Source organism: Mauremys mutica, chromosome 11 (assembly GCF_020497125.1).
Source record: "Mauremys mutica isolate MM-2020 ecotype Southern chromosome 11, ASM2049712v1, whole genome shotgun sequence".
NCBI classification, from domain to species: domain Eukaryota; kingdom Metazoa; phylum Chordata; order Testudines; family Geoemydidae; genus Mauremys; species Mauremys mutica.
Window position 1 is genome coordinate 47,953,539 of NC_059082.1, and position 19,709 is coordinate 47,973,247.

Below are 19,709 nucleotides of genomic sequence, written 5' to 3' on the forward strand. Positions count from 1 at the left end.
TCAGCAAACATCTCCAATCTCCCTCTTCTGCAAAAGGGAATTTATAATATAAGAAATATGTGGCATGTACTGTCATACTGTGCCCTAACATTTCAGGTCCAACAGAAAAACAGCTCAGTAATTGCACAGCTCTTGCAAGAAACAGCCCTAAGATTACTGGGCAACTGCAAGGTATTCTGATCAAATCCAACAGAGCTTTTCTTCTGAGATTCCCAGCAGGTGTAGCTATCTATTTCTGCTAAAATATCAGCTCTTACAGAGCAGGGGTTTAGGGTCATAGCTTTGCCTTGTTATTACAGACACATCCACCTTCTCTTCCAGAGAAACATCATATGATTCCAGAACTAGGCAACTAAGTTTTAGTCCAAATTCAGGTCACTGAAACTGAGAGAACACAAGAAACATTAGAAAATCCACCATCTATGCCTAGTAGAAAGTGGAGGACATTTTACCAACTAAGGAACAGTCCCACGGGACTTTAGTGAGACTATTAAGTTTAACAACAGCTAATTTAACTGAAATGGAAGGTGGAGATAGACAGCATCAAGTTAAAAATAAAATACCTCAAAAATGGGGATTCATGGAAGAGGCTAAGAAGAAAAAAACTCCTTAATGTATCAGCCTCTTCGCAGCATTTAATAAACCTTTCATCTATACTTCGTACAGGATTAGTCCTGAATCCTAGGCATAGTTTGACTTCTATATTTGGGGGGGCAGCGCCAGTCAGGCCAATGGGGACATGCGTGGGGGGGGCAAATTCCATGCCTGCCCACAGGGGTGTCATTTCAGATTTTTTGGAGGGTGGAGGGGCAACTTTAACTGTGATTCCAGAGGCTACTTGGAAAACTGAAAACTCTAGGTTTTTTGTAGATAATAACTTAGAAATCTCTGACAGGAACATTGTATCTAGTTCCTATAACACGAAAGAAAATTAAATAAATATGAGACCCACTCAGCTCTAATACTAACATGCTCTGACATCTTGTGGCAAGTCACTTAAGGGCCACTGGTTAGGTTTAAAACTGTAATGTAAATTCTTACTCAGATACTCTTACTAAAGTCAGAAGGGACCATCATGATCATCTAGTCTGACCTCCTGCACATTGCAGGCCACAGAACCTCACCCACCAACTCTTGTAATAAACCCTGAACCTCTGGCTGAGTTACTGATGTGCTCATATCATGGTTTAAAGACTTCAAGTTACAAAGAATCCACCATTCACTCTAGTTCAAACCAGCAAATGACCCGTGCCCCATGCTGTAGAGGAAGATGAAAAACCCCCAAGGTCTCTGCCAATCTGACCCGGGGGGAAAATTCCTTCCAGACTCAAAATATGGTGATCATTTAGACCAGAGGTCGGCAACCTTTCAGAAGTGGTGTGCCGAATCTTCACTTATTCACTCTAATTTAAGGTTTCGCATGCCAGTAATACATTTTAACGTTTTTAGAAGGTCTCGTTCTATAAGTCTATAATATATAACTAAACTATTGTTGTATGTAAGGTAAATAAGGTTTTTAAAATGTTTAAGAAGCTTCATTTAAAATTAAATTAAAATGCAGAGCCCCCCGGACCGGTGGCCAGGACCCAGGCAGTGTGAGTGCCACTGAAAATCAGCTCTCGTGCCACCTTCGGCACACGTGCCAAAGGTTGCCTACCCCTGATTTAGACCCTGAGCATGTGGGCAAGACCCACCAGCCAGATACCTGGGCAAAAATTTTCTGTCATAACTCAGAGTCATCCTCATCTAGTGTCCTGTCTCCAGCCGTTGGGGATTTTTGCTACAGAAAGACACTATTGGCCACACATCATTGTAGGCAGTCCTGTCATACCATCTCCTCCATAAACTTATCATGCTCAATCTTGAAGCCAGTTAGGTTTTTTGCTCCCACTGCTCCCCTTGAGAGGCTGCTCCAGAACTTCACTCCTCTGCTGGTTAGAAACTTTCACCTAATTTCAAGTTAAATTTGTTTATGGCCAGTTTATATCCATTTGTTCTGGGGTCCACATAACTCCTCTCCCTCCCTGGTATTTATCCCTCCCCTGATGTATTTATAGAGACCAATCACATCTCCCCTCAGCCTTCTTTGGTTAGGCCAAACAAGCCAAGTTTGTTGAGTCTCCTCTCATAAGGTAGGTTTTCCATTCCTTAGATCATTCTCATACCCCTTCTCTGCACCTGTTTCAGTTTGAAATCATCTTTCTTAAACATGGGAGACCAGAACTGCACACAGTACAGCAGATGAGGTCTCACCAGCGTCTTGTATAATAGTACTAACACTTCCCTATCTCTATTGGAAATACGTCACCTTATGCAGCCCGGGACCACATTAGTCTTTTTTCACAGCTGTATGACACAGACGGCTCATAGTCATCCTGCAATCAATAAAAATATCCTGCTCTTTCTCCTCCTATGTCACTTCCAACTATTACGTCCCTGGATATAGCAAAAATTCTTCTTGTTAGTCCTTGCACTCTGCACTATTCAATATCATCCCATTTCTATTACTCCAATCTACAAGGTCATCCATATCTTCTTGTATGATATTCCAGTCCTCCTGCATATTGGCAATACCTCCCAACTTTGTGTCATCTGCAAATTTTATTACACACTCCAACTTTTTGTGCCAAGGTCGGTAATAAAAATGTTAAATATGACTGGTCCCAAGACTGATCCCACAGGAACTCCACTAGTAACCTTCCTCTAGCCCAGTAGTTCTCAATGTATTACACACTGTGGGATGCATATGTAGTTCACAATGTGCTACCTGAGCCCCAGCCCTGGACCCCCACCATGCCCTCCGCTGCGCAGCTGCCCTGGATCCCACCTGCCTGCCCTGGATTCCTGCCATGCAACTGCCCCAGCCCCTGGAGCTTCTGGGCAGGCCAGGAGCCCTAGACCCCCAACCCCATGGGGCAGGCCGGCAGCCCAGATCCCTCCTCACCAGGCAGCCAGGAACCTGGCAGACCTGGCATGTGGGCAGCCTTTAGCACAAAGCTGAGCTGGGCTGCAGTTGTGTGCTAACTGGGCTGCATGCAGGCTGTGGGCTGAAAATTGCTGCTCCAGCCTGACAGTTCACCTTTCAGTGCGACCCCTTTACCCAGTTCCTTACCCACCTTTCAGTTCTCATATTGATCCCCATCTTCTCCAATTTAACTAACAATTTCTTATGTGGAACTGTATCAAATGCCTTACTGGCATCCAGGTAGATTAGATCTACTGTACTTCTTTTGTCTAAAAAAATCAGTTATCTTTTCAAAGAAACATATTAGTAACTTTATTACTACCTCTTGAATACAACAATTGAAAGAACTGTAGAAAAATCTACAATTACTTTCTGTCATTTAGGCTACTTAATTTTTGCAGTTCATCAAGCTTTGAACAGATCATTTAACTTTAGGAAGCATCTTAACAGCCCTTTCTTATCTTAATCACCTGTTAATCACTCTATTTATAAAAAAAATTCTGACTCCCTGCCTTTGGAGCACAAGCTGGTAGCAGCATGTCTCCTGTCTTCTCTGCAGAACTCATTACATTGCATATTCAGGCTGCCTGCCTGGAGCTTGCAGTTTGGGGAGGCAACACCCCCCATGCCCTTCCATCAAACTCCGCCAATGTCCTGACACACATACACACACACACACACCAAGTTCATCCATTTTAGCTTTCAGATACTAAAACCAAAGCTAGTCAGTTTCCTAAAGTACAACTGCAGTAGAATATCTGCAATGACCAAACCTACTTTTCACAACAGTAGATAGTTCAAAAACAAAAACCCCTATTCCTCTGCAAACCCATTCCATAGCCATCTCTTCCAGCTCCATCCTAAAAACCAGCTTCTGCTACTCAACTACATCTTGAAGCCCAGTCTCCATGTAAAACTTCTAACATATCTAAGGCATTCAGGGGTGTGAAAAATCCATACTCCTGAGCACTGTAGCTATACTGACCTAACCCCTGGTGTAGATGCAGCTAGGTCAATGAACCTAGCTACCATCTGACCCCCAACACTCGGGGAGGTAGTGTTCCTACAGTGACAGAAAAATCGCTTCATCACAGTAGACTGTGTCTATAATATGGGGTTATGTTGGCATAGCTACGATAGCTATGCTCAGGGGCGGCTCTAGACATTTCGCTGCCCCAAGCAGGGCGGTATGCCGCGGGAGGCGCTCTGCCGGTCGCTGGTCCCGCGGCTCCGGTGGACCTCCCGCAGGCATGCCTGCGGAGGGTCCGCTGGTCCCGCGGCTCCACCGGACCCTCCGCAGGCACGCCTGTGGGAGGTCCACCAGAGCCACCTGCCGCCCTCCCGGCGACCGGCAGCGTGCCCCCCGTGGCATGCTGCCCCAAGCACGCGCTTGGCGTGCTGGGGTCTGGAGCCGCCCCTGGCTATGCTGCTGCTATAGTCCCCGTAGTGTAGGCATGGCCTACATCTCTGTAGTGGAGGAAGAGGAGGAAACAGAACCACCAAGATGCAATGACTCCTGAGTAATCTGGGATCTTCACTTTGTCCTTCCTCTGCACATCCCCTCTGCCCCAACACACACACACACACTCTCTCTCTCTCTCTCTTTGGGTCTGTTTATGACCTTCACTTTGTGTGACACACTGAATATATTGTAAGATCTTTGGGGCAAGGACTGTTTCTTTAATAGTTTTTGCAGGACAGCCAGCACATGTTTGGATGCTTAACAAATAAATCACAAAGCCAGAACACAGAGGACTTGACTGTTGGTTCAACAAAAAGGTAAGTTTGGATTTTTTCCAAGGCTGCAGTTTTTCTTTTGCAGATTAAAGTGTTCTGAAATTCCAATGCCAGCGCTCTTTATAGTAGGAACACCATAGACCTGTCATCTTTGACACAATTTCCTTAGCCTGGGATTTTCAAAGGAGCCTGTTTATTATTATTATATCATTAATGTCTACAATGTGCTAGGAACTATCCACAAACAGTCCCCTCGCCTTCCCCTGCACCACCAAGCAAACTTTCATTACCCTGGTGTATTTATTATCATAAACAAAGGGAGTTGGGTGCCAAAGCTCATTGAACTTCAGTGGGAACTGGGTGTCTAACTCCTTTTGGCTCTTTTGAAAATCCCAGCTTAAAGTTGCTAGTTTTTATGGTGATGTTTCCCCATGGATTTGCAGAGAGGATTTCTCAAATGTTTGGTTAAACTGTTTTAGAACCAATTTTAAAAAATAGAATAGGGAAGGAATGCCACTAAGGAATTCCCATACTAGGTACATAGGTTGATTCTACAGAAAGGATAATCTGATTCATACAAATAATGAAGAATTTCACCAAAGCAACATCCAAGTTGATGCTCTGTCAGACATTTTTTATGATACATTTTTTTATTTTATTTGGCCAAATTCACTTTCAACAGTACCATGAGACAAAAATTAAAGAATTAGAAAGTCTGTTTACCTTCTTGGCCTTTCCTTATTTCCTAGTCCCTCTCCCTAAACCAGAAAAATGATATGTCACTGTTTCCTACATCTGGCATGCTCCAAAGATAACCTTGGAAAATTCACTCAGTAGTGGACAGAAAGTGATTAAGGTACAGATTGTTGCATTTCATCATGAGAAGATGTCAGTGGAGTATATTTGGGGTTTACAGTGTGTCATATTTAATTGTGTGTGTTGAGGGATACTTGACTATGGCTTTTGTTTATTAATGCCTGGGAACACAATCATTTTGATCTGATCTTTAAATAAAGTAATTCCTCATATTATTTGATTTTCTAACTTCAAATTTTTTTTAAATAATCGTAACAATCAATCATAAATACTAATAAAAAGATTGACTTTAAAAATATTTGTATTTAGGATCCATGTATATGGCCCTTCATTAGCATAATTTGTGAACCTTCCACATACTTAAAAATATACATTAGTTCTCTCTTCACAGACTGTAGGGAAAATAGCCTGATTGGCGTATGAGCTTTAGTTGTATTTGTCTGTATGTTTGAGTAGATGTGTTGTGTCCATCAGAAAACTCTTTGGCACTCACTAAATCTACTCAGTATATCAGAAGAGCTGCTCCTGATTGATAGCAGGCATACATCTCTCCTCTGCCCTCCACCTAACCAGGGCAGAATATTCTGCCTCTGAGAGATTATCAATGCCCAGCCCAGGCAGTGGGAGACCAAGGCCCAGAGAGCAAACCAGGGTGTTCTGTGTTTAACAAGACATTACACTGTTGCCAAACTCAATTAAAGTCCCCATTTCTGTCCCACACATAAACCTCATCCAAGTTCTGCTAATTTTGTCCTCTCTGATCAGATGGTGCACAAACAAGGATAAAAATAAGACCAAGTCAGGTATTTGAAACACATAATGGAGAGTTGGAGAGGGTAGATGTTGCTCCCAAGCTGCTTTAGGTGATCTCTCCTTTCACCTCAAGCAGACAGAAGAGAAAGAAGGAAAGGAAGCAATTTAAAAGCTGCTTCTTCCAGTGCTGCTCCAGACAATCCTTAAGCCAGTAACCTGCCCCCACACTTGTCCTCACAGAGGGGAGAGCATATCTTGTTTTATTTACTTTCAGCTGAGTAACATCACTGCATCGGGCTCAAAGGGTAGTGATCAACAGCTCGATGTCTAGTTGGCAGCCGGTATCAAGCGGAGTGCCCCAGGGGTTGGTCCTGGGGCCAGTTTTGTTCAACATCTTTATTAATGATTTGGATGATGGGATTAATTGCACCCTCAGCAAGTTTGCAGATGACACTAAACTGGGAGGAGAGGTAGATATGCTGGAGGGTAGGGATAGGGTCCAGAGTGACCTAGACAAATTGGAGGATTGACCCAAAAGAAATCTGATGAGGTTCAACATGGACAAGTGCAGAGTCCTGCACTTAGGAAGAAAGAATCCCATGCACCGCTACAGGCTGGGGACCGACTGGCTAAGCAGCAGTTCTGCAGCAAAGGACCTGAGGATTACAGTGGATGAGAAGCTAGATGAGAGTCAGCAGTGTACCCTCGTTGCCAAGAAGGCCAATGGCATATTGGGCTGTATTAGCAAATCGAGGGAAGTGATTATTCCCCAATATTCAGCACTAGTGAGGCCACACCAGGAGTAAGGCATCCAGTTTTGGTCCCCCTAATACAGAAGGGATGTGGACAAATTGGAGAGAGTCCGGCGGAGGGCAATGAAAATGATCAGGGGGCTGGGGCACATGACTTATGAGGAGAGGCTGAGGGAACTGGGGTTATTTAGTCTACAGAAAAGTGAGGGGGGGATTTGATAGCAGCCTTCAACCACCTGAAGGGAGATTCCAAAGAAGATGGAGCTCCGCTGTTCTCAGTGGTGGCAGATGACAGAACAAGAAGCAATGGTCTCAAGTTGCAGTGGGGGAGGTCTAGGTTGGATATTAGGAAACACTATTTCACTAGGAGAGTGGTGAAGCACTGGAATGGGTTACCTAAGGAGGTGGTAGAATCTCCATCCTTAGAGGTTTTTAAGGCCCAGCTTGACAAAGCCTTGGCTGGGATGATTTAGTTGGTGTTGGTCCTGCTTTCAGCAGGGGATTGGACTAGATGACCTCCTCTCTTCCAACCCTAATATTCTATGATTCTATGATCTTTTGAGGAAGAAGAGGAAATAGTTTGATTGCTTTGTTTTATCCTGGATAAAGAAGAAAAAAAGCAAAAGGTAACTGACATTAACGCAACAGATGATCTGATGTTGGTATCACACTATTGACTCTATGTTTGTTATTGCTAAAGGGAATGGTTACTACTCTTATTTGCCCACAACATACGTTGGATGAAAGGGGAAAATGAAACATTTTACCTCCACTGAATGTTTACTGAGGTCTGAATTTGAAATTGCAGGATTTCCAGGGAACTAGGTTTTTTTTTCTAATTGAATCACATTGTATTTATTGAATTCAGTATTGAATTGTAATCATAACATAATCATCAGCTCTAAACCAAATACAGTTCTGACAAGAGGGACAGATAGGTAGATACTATGTTAAATACCTGATCAACACTTGGAATTTTTTCTACCATCGCATTATAGCCACTCAGTCATACTCAGTTTTATTTCTGATTAGTTGAAGGGGCAGGTCACAAAATCTGCTTACGTTTGAAGTCTATAACAAGTCAGATGGAAAGTGTCGTAACTGAGAAATTTAATATTTATACATTCAGCAGGGAAAAAAATAGTCTCAGAGAAATTTCTCAGTATTTTCCTAGAAATTTCCAGGATCAGTAGCTACCCTGTTTAAAGACTAAAAAGATATTAAAAACAATAACATTTAACAAAAGAACTCAAAAGACAGTATAAACACAGAGATTGTGCTGCTCATTGAGTGGGTGAAATTCAATGCACCCGTTTCACTTATTTATTTTCACTCATGTCAATGCCTGCAACCATCAGGAGCAGGTGAATAGGGGTCTGAAGAATATAAAGGGAACCACACATAGTTATTAGTATAGTATGATGGGCCGAGTCTCTTTTTATCTAGAGTCTGCTAGAATGTTTTTCTTCTTTTGTGGTATGAGATCACCAATCTGCAGAAATTTCCATCAAGCAACTATTTCTGAGGTCAGATTGCAGGGTGGGAAAAGAGTAAGTTCTTTCCTAGACTGTGAGATTCATATCACGGAGACAGAAAAAAAAACAGACAATTAAGAAAAAAAAGTCACAAGGGAGAGAAACAGATCCTTGAGTACACAGCATAGCTGCAATCTGATAGACAAATTTTTTTACTGTCTCCTAGACACCTTACAAGAAAATTAGTGTGTGGGGATAGGAGAGACAGTGTTTAAAAGCATCCCTCAACAGGGCAGGTAGAGCCATATTTCAAAAGGTATTTAGGCACCTACAGTTGTTGATAGGAGCCTACTGGCTGGGAGAACGTTTCTGGGAGTGAGTTAAAGGGCATGTAATGCACCATACAAATAGCTGAGTTTTCAGCAGGTATTTCAAGCCTGACTCCTAAAGTTAAAAGCAAAGGATTAAACTAATCCTTGTTTAGCTAATGCAAACAAAACCTTTCAAATGTAGCAGCTTGGAAGTTTGATTAGACAAAAAGGGAACTTTATTGTTCAGAAATACGAAGTCACAATTGCTGAGATGGCTCATTTAAAATCAAAATGGATTTTTTTTGGTGGCAGTTTTCCAATGGATGCTGCTTATAGACCTTGAACTTCAGTCAAAAGAGCAGAGCATAAAAGCTTTTTCCTGGAAAGTTAGATCTATCATTGATATGTGCCAGTCTGAGTTCTATTCTATGCAGTTCAAGTGGCTTTAACCAGTGGTATAAGGAAAAGATGTAGTTATGATACCTCTCTTCCTTAAACACGTTAGGAAACATTCTTGCTTTCCAAGCCCTCAGCTCCAAGCACTTTTCTAGGGAGAAGACTTACACTCAACAAAGTTGGCCAACACTCTAAATCTCTGAAAGCAGGATGAAGTAACTCTATGTGATATAATTTTGATACTAATGCACACATTTTTCTTGAGTATGAGATAATTAAAGTTCATACCAAACTGTAAAATTAAGTGGGGGACATAGTTTAAAAAGATTAAAAGTGGAACATGAATGATCTAGTATAAATCCTTATATGCAGTGTTGTAGCCATGTTGGTCCCAGGATATTAGACACAAGGTGGATGAGGTAATAACTTTTATTGGACGAAATCTGTGTAGCATGAAAGCTTGTCTCTCTCACCAACAGAAGCTGGTCAAATAAAAACTATTACCTCCCCCAGCTTGTCTCAATAGTATGTCTTTAGGATTCATGCTATTTGTTCACATTTCTCTCAGCATAGCCATTGCCCAGAGACTAGTTTATTTTCAGTTTCACTTTGCTAATTAATAAAATGCTGCAGTGGCTAATCTTCCCCAGCAGTGTTTAAAATTCACTGGAAACAGTTTTCACATAAACATCAGGCCAATGGGCCAGCTCCTCAGATAGATCAGCACAGCTCCATACCTCAATGGAGCTGTACTGATGTACACCAACTGACCCCATCTCTTTGGTTATATATATAAAAAAATATAAAACACAGATTGAGGGCCCAAATGTGATCTTTACAGGTCCTACTTATTTCAGTGTAGAAATGAGCAGTGTCCAAATGTAGCACTTTTTAGGGACCGCGCGCGGTGCTTTTCAACAGAAGGAAGAAAAGAGTCTTCCTGGGGGAAGGATAGCTCAGTGGTTTGAGCATTGGCCTGCTAAACCCAGGGTTGTGAGTTCAATCCTTGAGGAGGCCACTTAGGAATCTGGGGCAAAAATTGGTCCTGCTAGTGAAGGCAGGGGGCTGGACTTGATGACCTTTCAAGGTCCCTTCCAGTTCTAGGAGATTGGTATATCTCCAATTATTATCTAGCATACCCTGGGGCAGTACAGCAGTAGTGTCAATCCCAAGCATTTGATAATCATTAGTCAGCCTCAAAAAATCATGAGATTAAAATAATTAAATTGGAGGGGTTTTGTATTTGCCTTCTGGTTTTTAAGCCTCTAGTCTAGAGGTCACATGTTCAAGCTTTTCTCCACAACCTCATGAGCTCCAGAAACTTAGCCTTAACTTACAAGTAAATAAATAAATAAACTGGGATTGCCATGTAATCACACAACTCCAGCAGCTGGGATTTTAAGAATACCACCAAATATTGTAAATTGAGCCATAAAAATCACAAGAATTGCCAACACTGCCTAATTTCACTGAAGCTTCTGTTTTCCTATCCATGTATTGGGGAACTTCCACTTCCCATTTCAGGACAAGTAAAACAAAAAATGAATCAATCTATATCTAAAGCCTTGTAATGCAATTGAAAGTGAAGGTCTGTTTAGCTTTTGGCAAATATTTTAAAAACACATGCCCATAATATCCTCTTAGACTGAGAATGGAAGTGTTCTCATACAAAACTACTTTTATGATGTCTTGAGTGGAGGTGACATTAAAGTAGTTTAACAACTTCAGTCTACACATTATGCCAAGAAAGTCTTGGTGTGCCATCATTTTCTGTAACCACAGCACTGATAATAAGGTTGGTTGGTACTGCTGTCATAGTTAACAGAAGGCGCAAGATGCATTATTTATGTATCCCAGCATAATGTCCATTTGATTTTAGTTAATTTCATCTTCATAAACTGATCAAAAATACTTAGAACCAAGAGGTTTTTTGACATGAGACTACAGAAAAATTAACAGGTCAGATCTTCATCCCTCCCACCCCCAAAATCTCAATGACAATTTAACGGTTTTAATTGGTATTAATATACAGAGATAAGTCAAGACTGGGACTCAACCCAGTTCCCTAAGAACAACCCTGTCATTTAATCTGACAAGGCAGCTCACATTAGCAGATTCATGTTACAACCCCTTAACAGGAAGTTCTTGCCCACCATGTTTATAGTTCTTAACAGTTCAGTTTTCTCTGATTTAAGACAATGGAACTAAACTTTCTTTTGGCATATCTAAAACTATGCTAAATACATTATGAGGTACTGACTTCCTCCAGTTATTATGCACACTGCTATGTAATGGCCAGCCATGTGAGAAAATAAGTGATTTTTACTTTTGACACTCTACGACTGCTTTTATCACAGTAAAATTCTCCATAAAACTAATTGACCTTTACCACTGCAGCTCAAGTAACCCATCATTGGCTGCACTTCCTAGTAAAGAGTGTTTGGGAAGTAGGTCCAAGGAAACAGCAGTAAGGAAAGGCTGTCTACCCTATGCAAACTATTTGTTAGGGGAAGGGAGAAGGATTTCTTTTGGTTTGTTCTTATAAAAAACCTGGTTTCTACTGCTCTATTTGTTGCAATTCTCTCTGCAAAGAATTTTTCATTTTCATTCAGTCATGCATAAGAATGAGCAATAAGCAATTATCATAAGCAATTTTTTTTAACCTAGGAAAAAAGCATCCTGCTATGATTGCTTTCTCTATTCTTCCTGCCAGGAAACCAGCTATTGACATTCCACTGGCTTGCGGGGACTTAGTATAAACTAAACCTTATCCTCCCATGCCCAATAAATCAAAGCAAACTCCCTTTGACTTCAATGGTTGAGGATCAGACCATAAATTAGTTCCTTGAAAAGATTTAATAAGAAAGTATCCCACCCAGCGAAGCCTCGAGTTACTCAGACTTATTTTTCAACCACTACGTGCATTTATAAAAACCAATTATATTAATAAATAATTGAAGCTAAACTATCAAAACAAAGGACTATTGCTTTGATTCATTTACTCTAGGCTGCACAATTTAGTATTTGACAAGGAGACTCCTAGTCATATGTACAAGTTTGAGAGGTTCTCCTTTACAGTCATTCCAGATACAAGAAGGATCATCGTCATCATCATGTTCCTATTATGCCTCTGGCATTTAGGGCAATGATAATGCTTCTCCACTCCTGTCTGTTTCTGGAAAGTCTTTCAATTCTTCCCCAGCTGTGCCTCAGGTTTTTCAGCTTGGCTTCCACCACTCTTCGCCATGTTGTTTTCAGACAGCCTCATTTTCACTTGCCTTCTGGTGTTTATCTTATTGCTACTCTGGTGATGGAATCAGTTTCCATCCGAAGCACATAACCGATCCATCTCCAACGTCCCTGGCAATGATGGTGCTCAGATCCTCTTGGCTGCACTGTGTCAATAAATCTTGGTTTGAGATTGTTCTGGGCCAAAAGATTACGGAGGATTTTTCTGAGGCAGGTTGTATGAAATGAAGACAGTTTGGACATGTCATACTTTCTCATTCCCCAGCATTCTGCACTTCATCCCTTGAAGACCTGGACTTCACAGATGATGTCGCTCTTCTATCACATACCCAATACCATATACAAAAAAACCTCAACTCAACTCAATGCATTCAGCCAGCAAATTGGACTGAAAATCAACCGCAATAAGACAGATATCATGACCTTTAATATTGCCTCATTATCACCAGTACGGATAGAGGATTATGTTCTCATCAATGTAGAAACATTCACATACTTGGGCAGCACCATCAGCCAGGATGGTGGAACAAGCCAGGATATTCGGAACAAAATCAGTAAAGCCAGGAACAGCTTCAGGAGCTTAAATGCAGTCTGGAAATCATCAAAATACAACACCAAAACCAAATTTAAGATTTATCAGAGCTGCGTACTTTCAACACTACAAGAAGGATATTTCTAATTAAATATTCCACTATGCTATATATCATCATTGAATTCAAGAATCATAGGCATTAAGTATCCTCCCATTGGTAACTTATCAAATCAGACTCTAGGTCAATGACTCTCAATCCTTTTTTTATTCTTAATCTACAAAATGGTAAAAAATAATCCACATGATCTTGGGTTAATTAAGGGACAATCACTTGACTGTTGTGGGGGAGAAAGAGGGCTGATGCAACTGTGTGGATTTCATTCCTTACAGTTCAGAGACTGCTGTTTCAAAAGGCTCCACAGTCCCTTGAAGTGCCTGGATGAGCCTGTGAAAGCTGAGGAGCCACTCTTGGGATTAGTAGTGGCAGGAGCACAGGCAGCAAGAGGGAGGTGTGGAAGTGAGCTATTCTTTCCCTCCTGGGGTCCTGTTGGGTCTTAGTGATCAAGGAATTTTGCTCCTCTTTCAGCCAGGTGATTGTCTCTCTCATGAGCTACTTCCAGGCTGTTCCCCATCAACTTAATTGCACTGCACTAGACATGAGTAAGATAAGAGTGGAACTGACAGCCAGCAAACCTTACATTTTTGGGTTGCAGAAGCCATGTTATTAAAGCCCAAAGTGTAGGTCTGGTAAAAATAAATTCACGGAATTAGAGACCAATATCTTGAGAACGTTGTTTTTATTTCAAATTATCAGCTTATTGTTTAGATTTAAAAGCATTTCCAAACATTACAGCACTGTGTAGCCTGCTAGTGCACTAGCTTAATGAAGTGACATGGACCACCACTGTCGAACCAAATTGAGTGAAGTATAAAAAGTAAACTGATTTTTAAAAATTATTTGTTCTAATCAGAAACAAATATTAGCAGCATATGTTCCAAGTGGTTTCTTTTGTTGTCATTTTTTAAATTAAATTCTTCAAATTCACAGAACCCGTTACTTTTTTTGCTAGTTTATTCTCCTCTTTCTTGCTTTTAAATTGGCAACAATTATTTTAATAACAGAGAAGCTTCATCAAATGCTGACCTCTCAACTTTGTTTACTTTCATACTTATCTTCAGTGGAGCCTGCCTACATACACAATACAATCCTAGATTTGGGAACAAAGGAAAATACAAAGTGAGATTGATCTTATCTCACTTCAAGAAAGGTAAAATCTCCAGGATATGTTTGCAGGGAATGTAAGGTCACAGCTGTGAAGAACATTTATGGCTCTGGAGCAATGCAATCAGGAGTATATCTAATCACAGGTAAGAGACAACACTTAAAAATACATCATGTATGCCACACATTGATAGCACCCTAGCTGTAGAACAAAGTGTTCTTGTAGAAAGATATTTCAGAATTATTAAGTCTTCCCACTGCATGTCAAGCTTCCTTACAATCACCATTGCTTTTCCCTGTCCTGCCTTCACCACCACCACCACCCCACATCTGTCCATATTGCATGCTAATGTGATGTGAGGGGCAGGGAGGAGAATCACTATTAGAGATTGGAATGAAGACACTTTGACAGGCTAACATTTGACTTAATGGAGATAGGAACCAGGGCCTGCCGACATAAGAGAAAAGATTTACCCCTGCCTTGCCTATGGCCAGTCCACAGAACAGTTCTGCCCCCTATAATATAGGACTCACCCGATATGACACAACAACAAGCCTACTATTAAAAGACTGGCAATACACCCAAATGATCAAGTCACCTCACCCTAAACCAAACCTCAGAGCTGTCAATCCCTTTGAGTGGCTCAGGCAAGAATGAAATCCACGGAGTTCCACTTGCATCACCCCAACCATTTACAGCACTGCCCCACAACAAGCAACTTGAGCTCCTGGCTCCTCTTTAATGTTTACAAACGAGAGTTCCCACCCTAAATGCAGCAATGACATCCCGCTACTGGTACCAGAACATGCCAGATGCCTTTGCGCCATGGCGCTGCGCTCCTCAAAGAGTAATTGGCCCCCATCCCCTCTTCTCCCATCCCAGCTGTACTGGGGCCGAAAACGGAGTCCTAGGGTGGGAGGAGCAAACTGGCTGAGTCAGCCCCCAGCTGTGGGGTGAAGAATTCGGGATGCCCGGTGGGGGAGTCCCTGGGAAAGGATGTCGTGTCCGCGCTGGGGATGAGAGAGACCCTGCTTGCGGTCTCGGCAGGCGCCTGGCTGCCCCCCAGAGATGGCCGGGTGCCGAGGATAAGGGAGTGTGGGCTCCAGGGTGGTGCGGGCTCCCTGACTAGGGTGGCGTCTTGGCGCAGGCCATTCCCATCCCGATCCCTGGAGACATCCCCCAGCTGCTGGCGCAGAGCCCTCCCCCGCTCCGAGTGGGTAGCCGGCGCGGCCCGGCCCGCAGGCGGTGGCAAGCAGCGGCCCAGGCTCACCTCCTCGGCCTGCTTGCGCAGCGCCTTCTCGCGCTCGTACTGCGTGAGCAGCTGCTCGTTGTCCTCCCGCAGCAGCTCCAGCTCCACCTCGTGCTCCTGGTTGTCGGTGAGCACCGAGTCCAGGTTCTCCAGCACCGTCACCACCAGCGGCATCAGCTCCTTCACCACCTCCTCGTCGTAGCAGCGGATGAGCCGCTCGAACTCGCGGTAGATGCTGTTGGCCAGGCCTGACACCCGCTCCGACATCACCGAGCCCGAGCAGTAATCGTCCCCCGGGTACCCTCCAACGCCGCCATCGTCCAGCTGGATCTCCAGCATCCTGCCGCCCGTCGGCCTGCCGGGCTCCAGGGAGAGCACCGCCGCCGAAGCACCTGCCGTTGCTGCCGAGCCTGCCTCCGCCTCCCCTTGGATGTTGAGGCTGAGGCTGCCGCCGGGCTCTGCCCATCCTCCCCCTCCCTGCGCCAATGGGCACTCCCAGCGCCGCCTCCCGCGTGCTGCGTCAGCGCCAGCCCCACACACAAGGGAGGGGAGTCGAGGCTACCCCTAAGGAAGGCAACATAATCATACACTGAAGGGTTAAAAGTAAACTCAGATCCGTCCTCACCCTCCCTCCAAAACCCCCTACTCCATCCCTTTTATGCAAGAAGACCCGCAGTATTCCTGGTAACAACAATGATCCTGGGGTAGTTTTTACTAATGAAACGGGTCCCATCTATGTAAGGAGTCAATCAAAAGGGATCTGATGGTCTGTTTGTTAATTAGACAGAAAACTTCAAGGGGGGGCGGGGGAAGTTATTGCAGTAAATTAAATACTTACATGGTTCTCTATTTAAGGATTTACTATTTAGTATATTAGGTACTAGTGTACAGCATATAGCAAAACCAGGGTCTCTAGCCCCAATCTCAGCAGACTGGAGGAGTTTAGTCTCTACTGGACAGACAGTATCTTTACATTTATGACATTCGCAGAATCGCCCATCCCCCCTCAAGTATCTAGGTGCCAGTAGAGTCCAGTCTCATAATACAACCCACAGGATACACTGAAGCCTACCTGAAACTAGTTATTCAAGGTTCGGTGGGTTTCTTGCCTTAGGAGCACATTGAAGAGTTATCTAAACTCAAGGACTGCACACAAAATGCATGAGCTGGAGTAGTCACCTGCAAGTTTCCTGCAAAAGTGTGACTAAGGGCTGCAAAAGGAGAGAGCCCCACCATGAAGGCAGCCTAGCCATTTGATTGAGATGGACCCAATGCAGCATCTTGACCTGAACAGCAAAGCTGTATTATACGCTGGGATCCTGTTATCGTGGTAAATTACATCAGTTCTGTGTTCTTGGGGAACCAGGGTACAGTACCCAGCCTGTCTGACTCACGAAAGACCTTTCCTGCCCCCCCCACCCCGGCCTCTGCTTGAACCAAAACTGATCAGAAGAAAGACTTACAAAAGAAAATGAAGAGGCAGTGGGAGACACAATTTAACCACTGGGATAAGGGTGACAGGATTAAGGAAACTCCCCTAGCCTCATGTGCATCGAAGATGAGACAGGAAGGCATTTCATTAGCATACAGAATGGAGAACAGAGATTCCAATGCAAGAACCTCACGGAACTACCGGAACCAGAAAAGCAGGGAAGCACTGCATGATGGGGGATCTCTGCTCCAGATGTTAATGAACCCACACCTGCACACACCCAGCTCAGTAGTTATCAGACCAATTGTAATAAATCCTTTATTGGTATCCAAAATAGTGAAGCTCCCTAAATGCATTGTGAGCTCCCTCCAAGGAACATCACCCATAGCCAGGAATGATCAGTTCCTATTGTCTAGCTTGAACAAAACAACTTTGGTATACTCCCTTGAGCCATCTGTTTACCCATAAACAAATCTAGTGTTCTCCCTTGAACCATTGTTCTTTCCCTAGAAAAAACCCTACCCCTGCTCAAGTAAGTGTTCTGATGCCTGGATCCAAAATCTGCATCAGTTCCACTGGGACTTCATCGTCTCCTGACTGATCGTGCTGGGGGCTCTACCTGTCTCCAGCACTCTGGACCCTCAGTTACCACCACCACCTGGGAACCCCGATCGATTAAAGCTTCACGCAGTGGTGAGAACCCAGCTCGCTCACTCTCAGTATAGCCTTCTGTCCCCGACTTGTGTTGATCAGTTTTAGTTTTCTAAACTTTACTTTTATAATCAAATTTAAGTTATATTTAATATTATAACTGTTTTGTTTGTTTGGCTCCCCTGTGGTTATTACCTGGCAATAAATAATTTTCATGGTTAAGCTGGTTGCTTCTCTCTCTCTCTCCCTTATAGGTGTTTTTTGGCTTCCTCATTCACTCCGCAGCAATGTTCCTCATACCTAAGCTAAAGATCTCTGCAGTGTCCAAAAATCCTGTGGGGTTTGCTCATCAAGTAGATCACTATCATAACAATAGTAATGTGAAAGTGGGTGTGACGGTTGGATCACAGAAACCCCCTTGGGAACTGCCAACTGATGTGCCAAGACTACTTCTGCCCCTGTTTTCCCTGCCAGCCTGAGAATCCAGTACCCTGTCTTGCTGAGCCAGACATGCCAGTCCACTCCAACACAGACCCAGGGTCTGAACCACGTACCCCAAAATTGCAGACTTAACTGAAAGCAACTCACAGAAGTGTGCTCGTCTTTAACACTCAGATGCCCAACTCCCAAGGGGATCTAAACCCGAAATAAATCAGTTTAACCCTGTATAAGGCTTATGAAGGGTAAACTCATAAATTGTTCGCCCTCTATAACACTGATAGAGAGATATGCACAGTTGTTTGCTCCCCCAGGTATTAATACATACTGTGGGTTAATTAATAAGTAAAATGATTTTATTAAATACAAAAAGTAGGATTTAAGTGGTTCCAAGTAATAGCAGACAGAACAAAGTGAATTACCAAGTAAAATAGAATAAAACACATAAATCTAAGCCTAATACAGTAATAAAACTGAATACAGGTAAAATATCACCCTCAGAGATGTTTCAATAAGTTTCTTTCACAGACTGGGTGACAGCTTGGAGGTGCTGTTCAACCCAGCCTGCTGAATCCAAGGGACATATAAGGGGTCTGCTTGGGAGTGCTGATTAACCCAGTCCTCTCTGACATGCTCTGTTAATGTGTGTGTGTGTGTGTGTGTGTTTGTCTGATTCTGGGTCTGGAAGAACCCAGCCCTGGGGAACCTAGGTCCTGCAGGATAGCTCCATTGGGAGTGAACTTGCAGCAGGGAGAAGTAGAGCGCCGTATGAGAACACAAGTGACACAAACAGTACATTAATAGAATTACAGACCTCCCCCACCCAGAAGAGTAACCCTAATAAATTAGCATACCCCACAGTAACAGGCAAATCTGGTAACAGTATTATATGCTGGGATCCTGTTATCATGGTAAACTAAATACTTATGTTAAAGAATAAGGTAGCCTTACTTAAGCTCCAGTCTCACATTTTGGTCTTCACATTTTATCCCAGCTGAAATTCAAACCCCGTTCTGCACATCAATGTTCTGGACATCAGAAGGAAGTTATATCAAGGCAAACAGTCATTCCAGGTCTGGAATTATACATTAAGTTACAGAACAGAGTGGCCCTTCTAAAGAAGAGAAATATATTCAGTGTAAATAAGTAAAAATGATATAAATTAGTTCATTTTTACCTACTTTACACTTTTCAGTTTGCCACATTTTAACAAATATACAAGATATATTATATAAATTACCAATGACAACAAGGTTGGGGACAACCTTACCCTGGAGCAGAGAAGTCAGGCTCAAAAACTGATCACTGCCTTCTCTTCCGTTTTCTTGACCCAACCAGGGCAGATTCACCAATAACCCATCATATTCAGACAAAACTGGGAGTTAAGGTCAGGGAAGACCCTCAGCCCCTTCCCCAGAAACTAAGAGACACCATGAAAAAGGAACTCCACTCAATGCTAGCATTGAGGGTGATCGAGGAGTCTTTCAGTGACTGGAAAAGCCTCGTGGTATTGGTCCCTAAACCTGATGGAACCACCCACTTTTGCATTGACTTCTGCAAGGTTAATGCAGTATCAAAGTTCAATGCATACCCAATGCCACGTGTTGATGAGCTGCTTGACCCACTAGGAAAGTCACAGTACATCACTACTCTGTACTTAACAAAACGATATGGGCAGATCCCCCTCACACCCAGCTCCAGGGAAAAGGCACCTTTCTCCATCCCCTTTG

The 19,709-nt window shown here is 43.0% G+C and overlaps 1 protein-coding gene across 20 annotated transcripts in view; it reads right to left on the reverse strand.

Moving 5' to 3' along the window:
- Positions 1-15,901, reverse strand: part of MAPK8IP3 (mitogen-activated protein kinase 8 interacting protein 3) — a 187,681-nt gene extending 171,780 nt beyond the window's left edge. For all 20 annotated transcript variants that reach the window (XM_044979872.1, XM_044979862.1, XM_044979863.1 and 17 more), the window contains exon 1: positions 15,480-15,901. In XM_044979872.1, coding sequence (XP_044835807.1) covers positions 15,480-15,797 — 318 coding nt within the window. In that variant the 5' untranslated portion in view covers positions 15,798-15,901. The remainder of the gene's footprint in view (positions 1-15,479) is intronic.
- Positions 15,902-19,709: the final 3,808 nt, after the last annotated feature.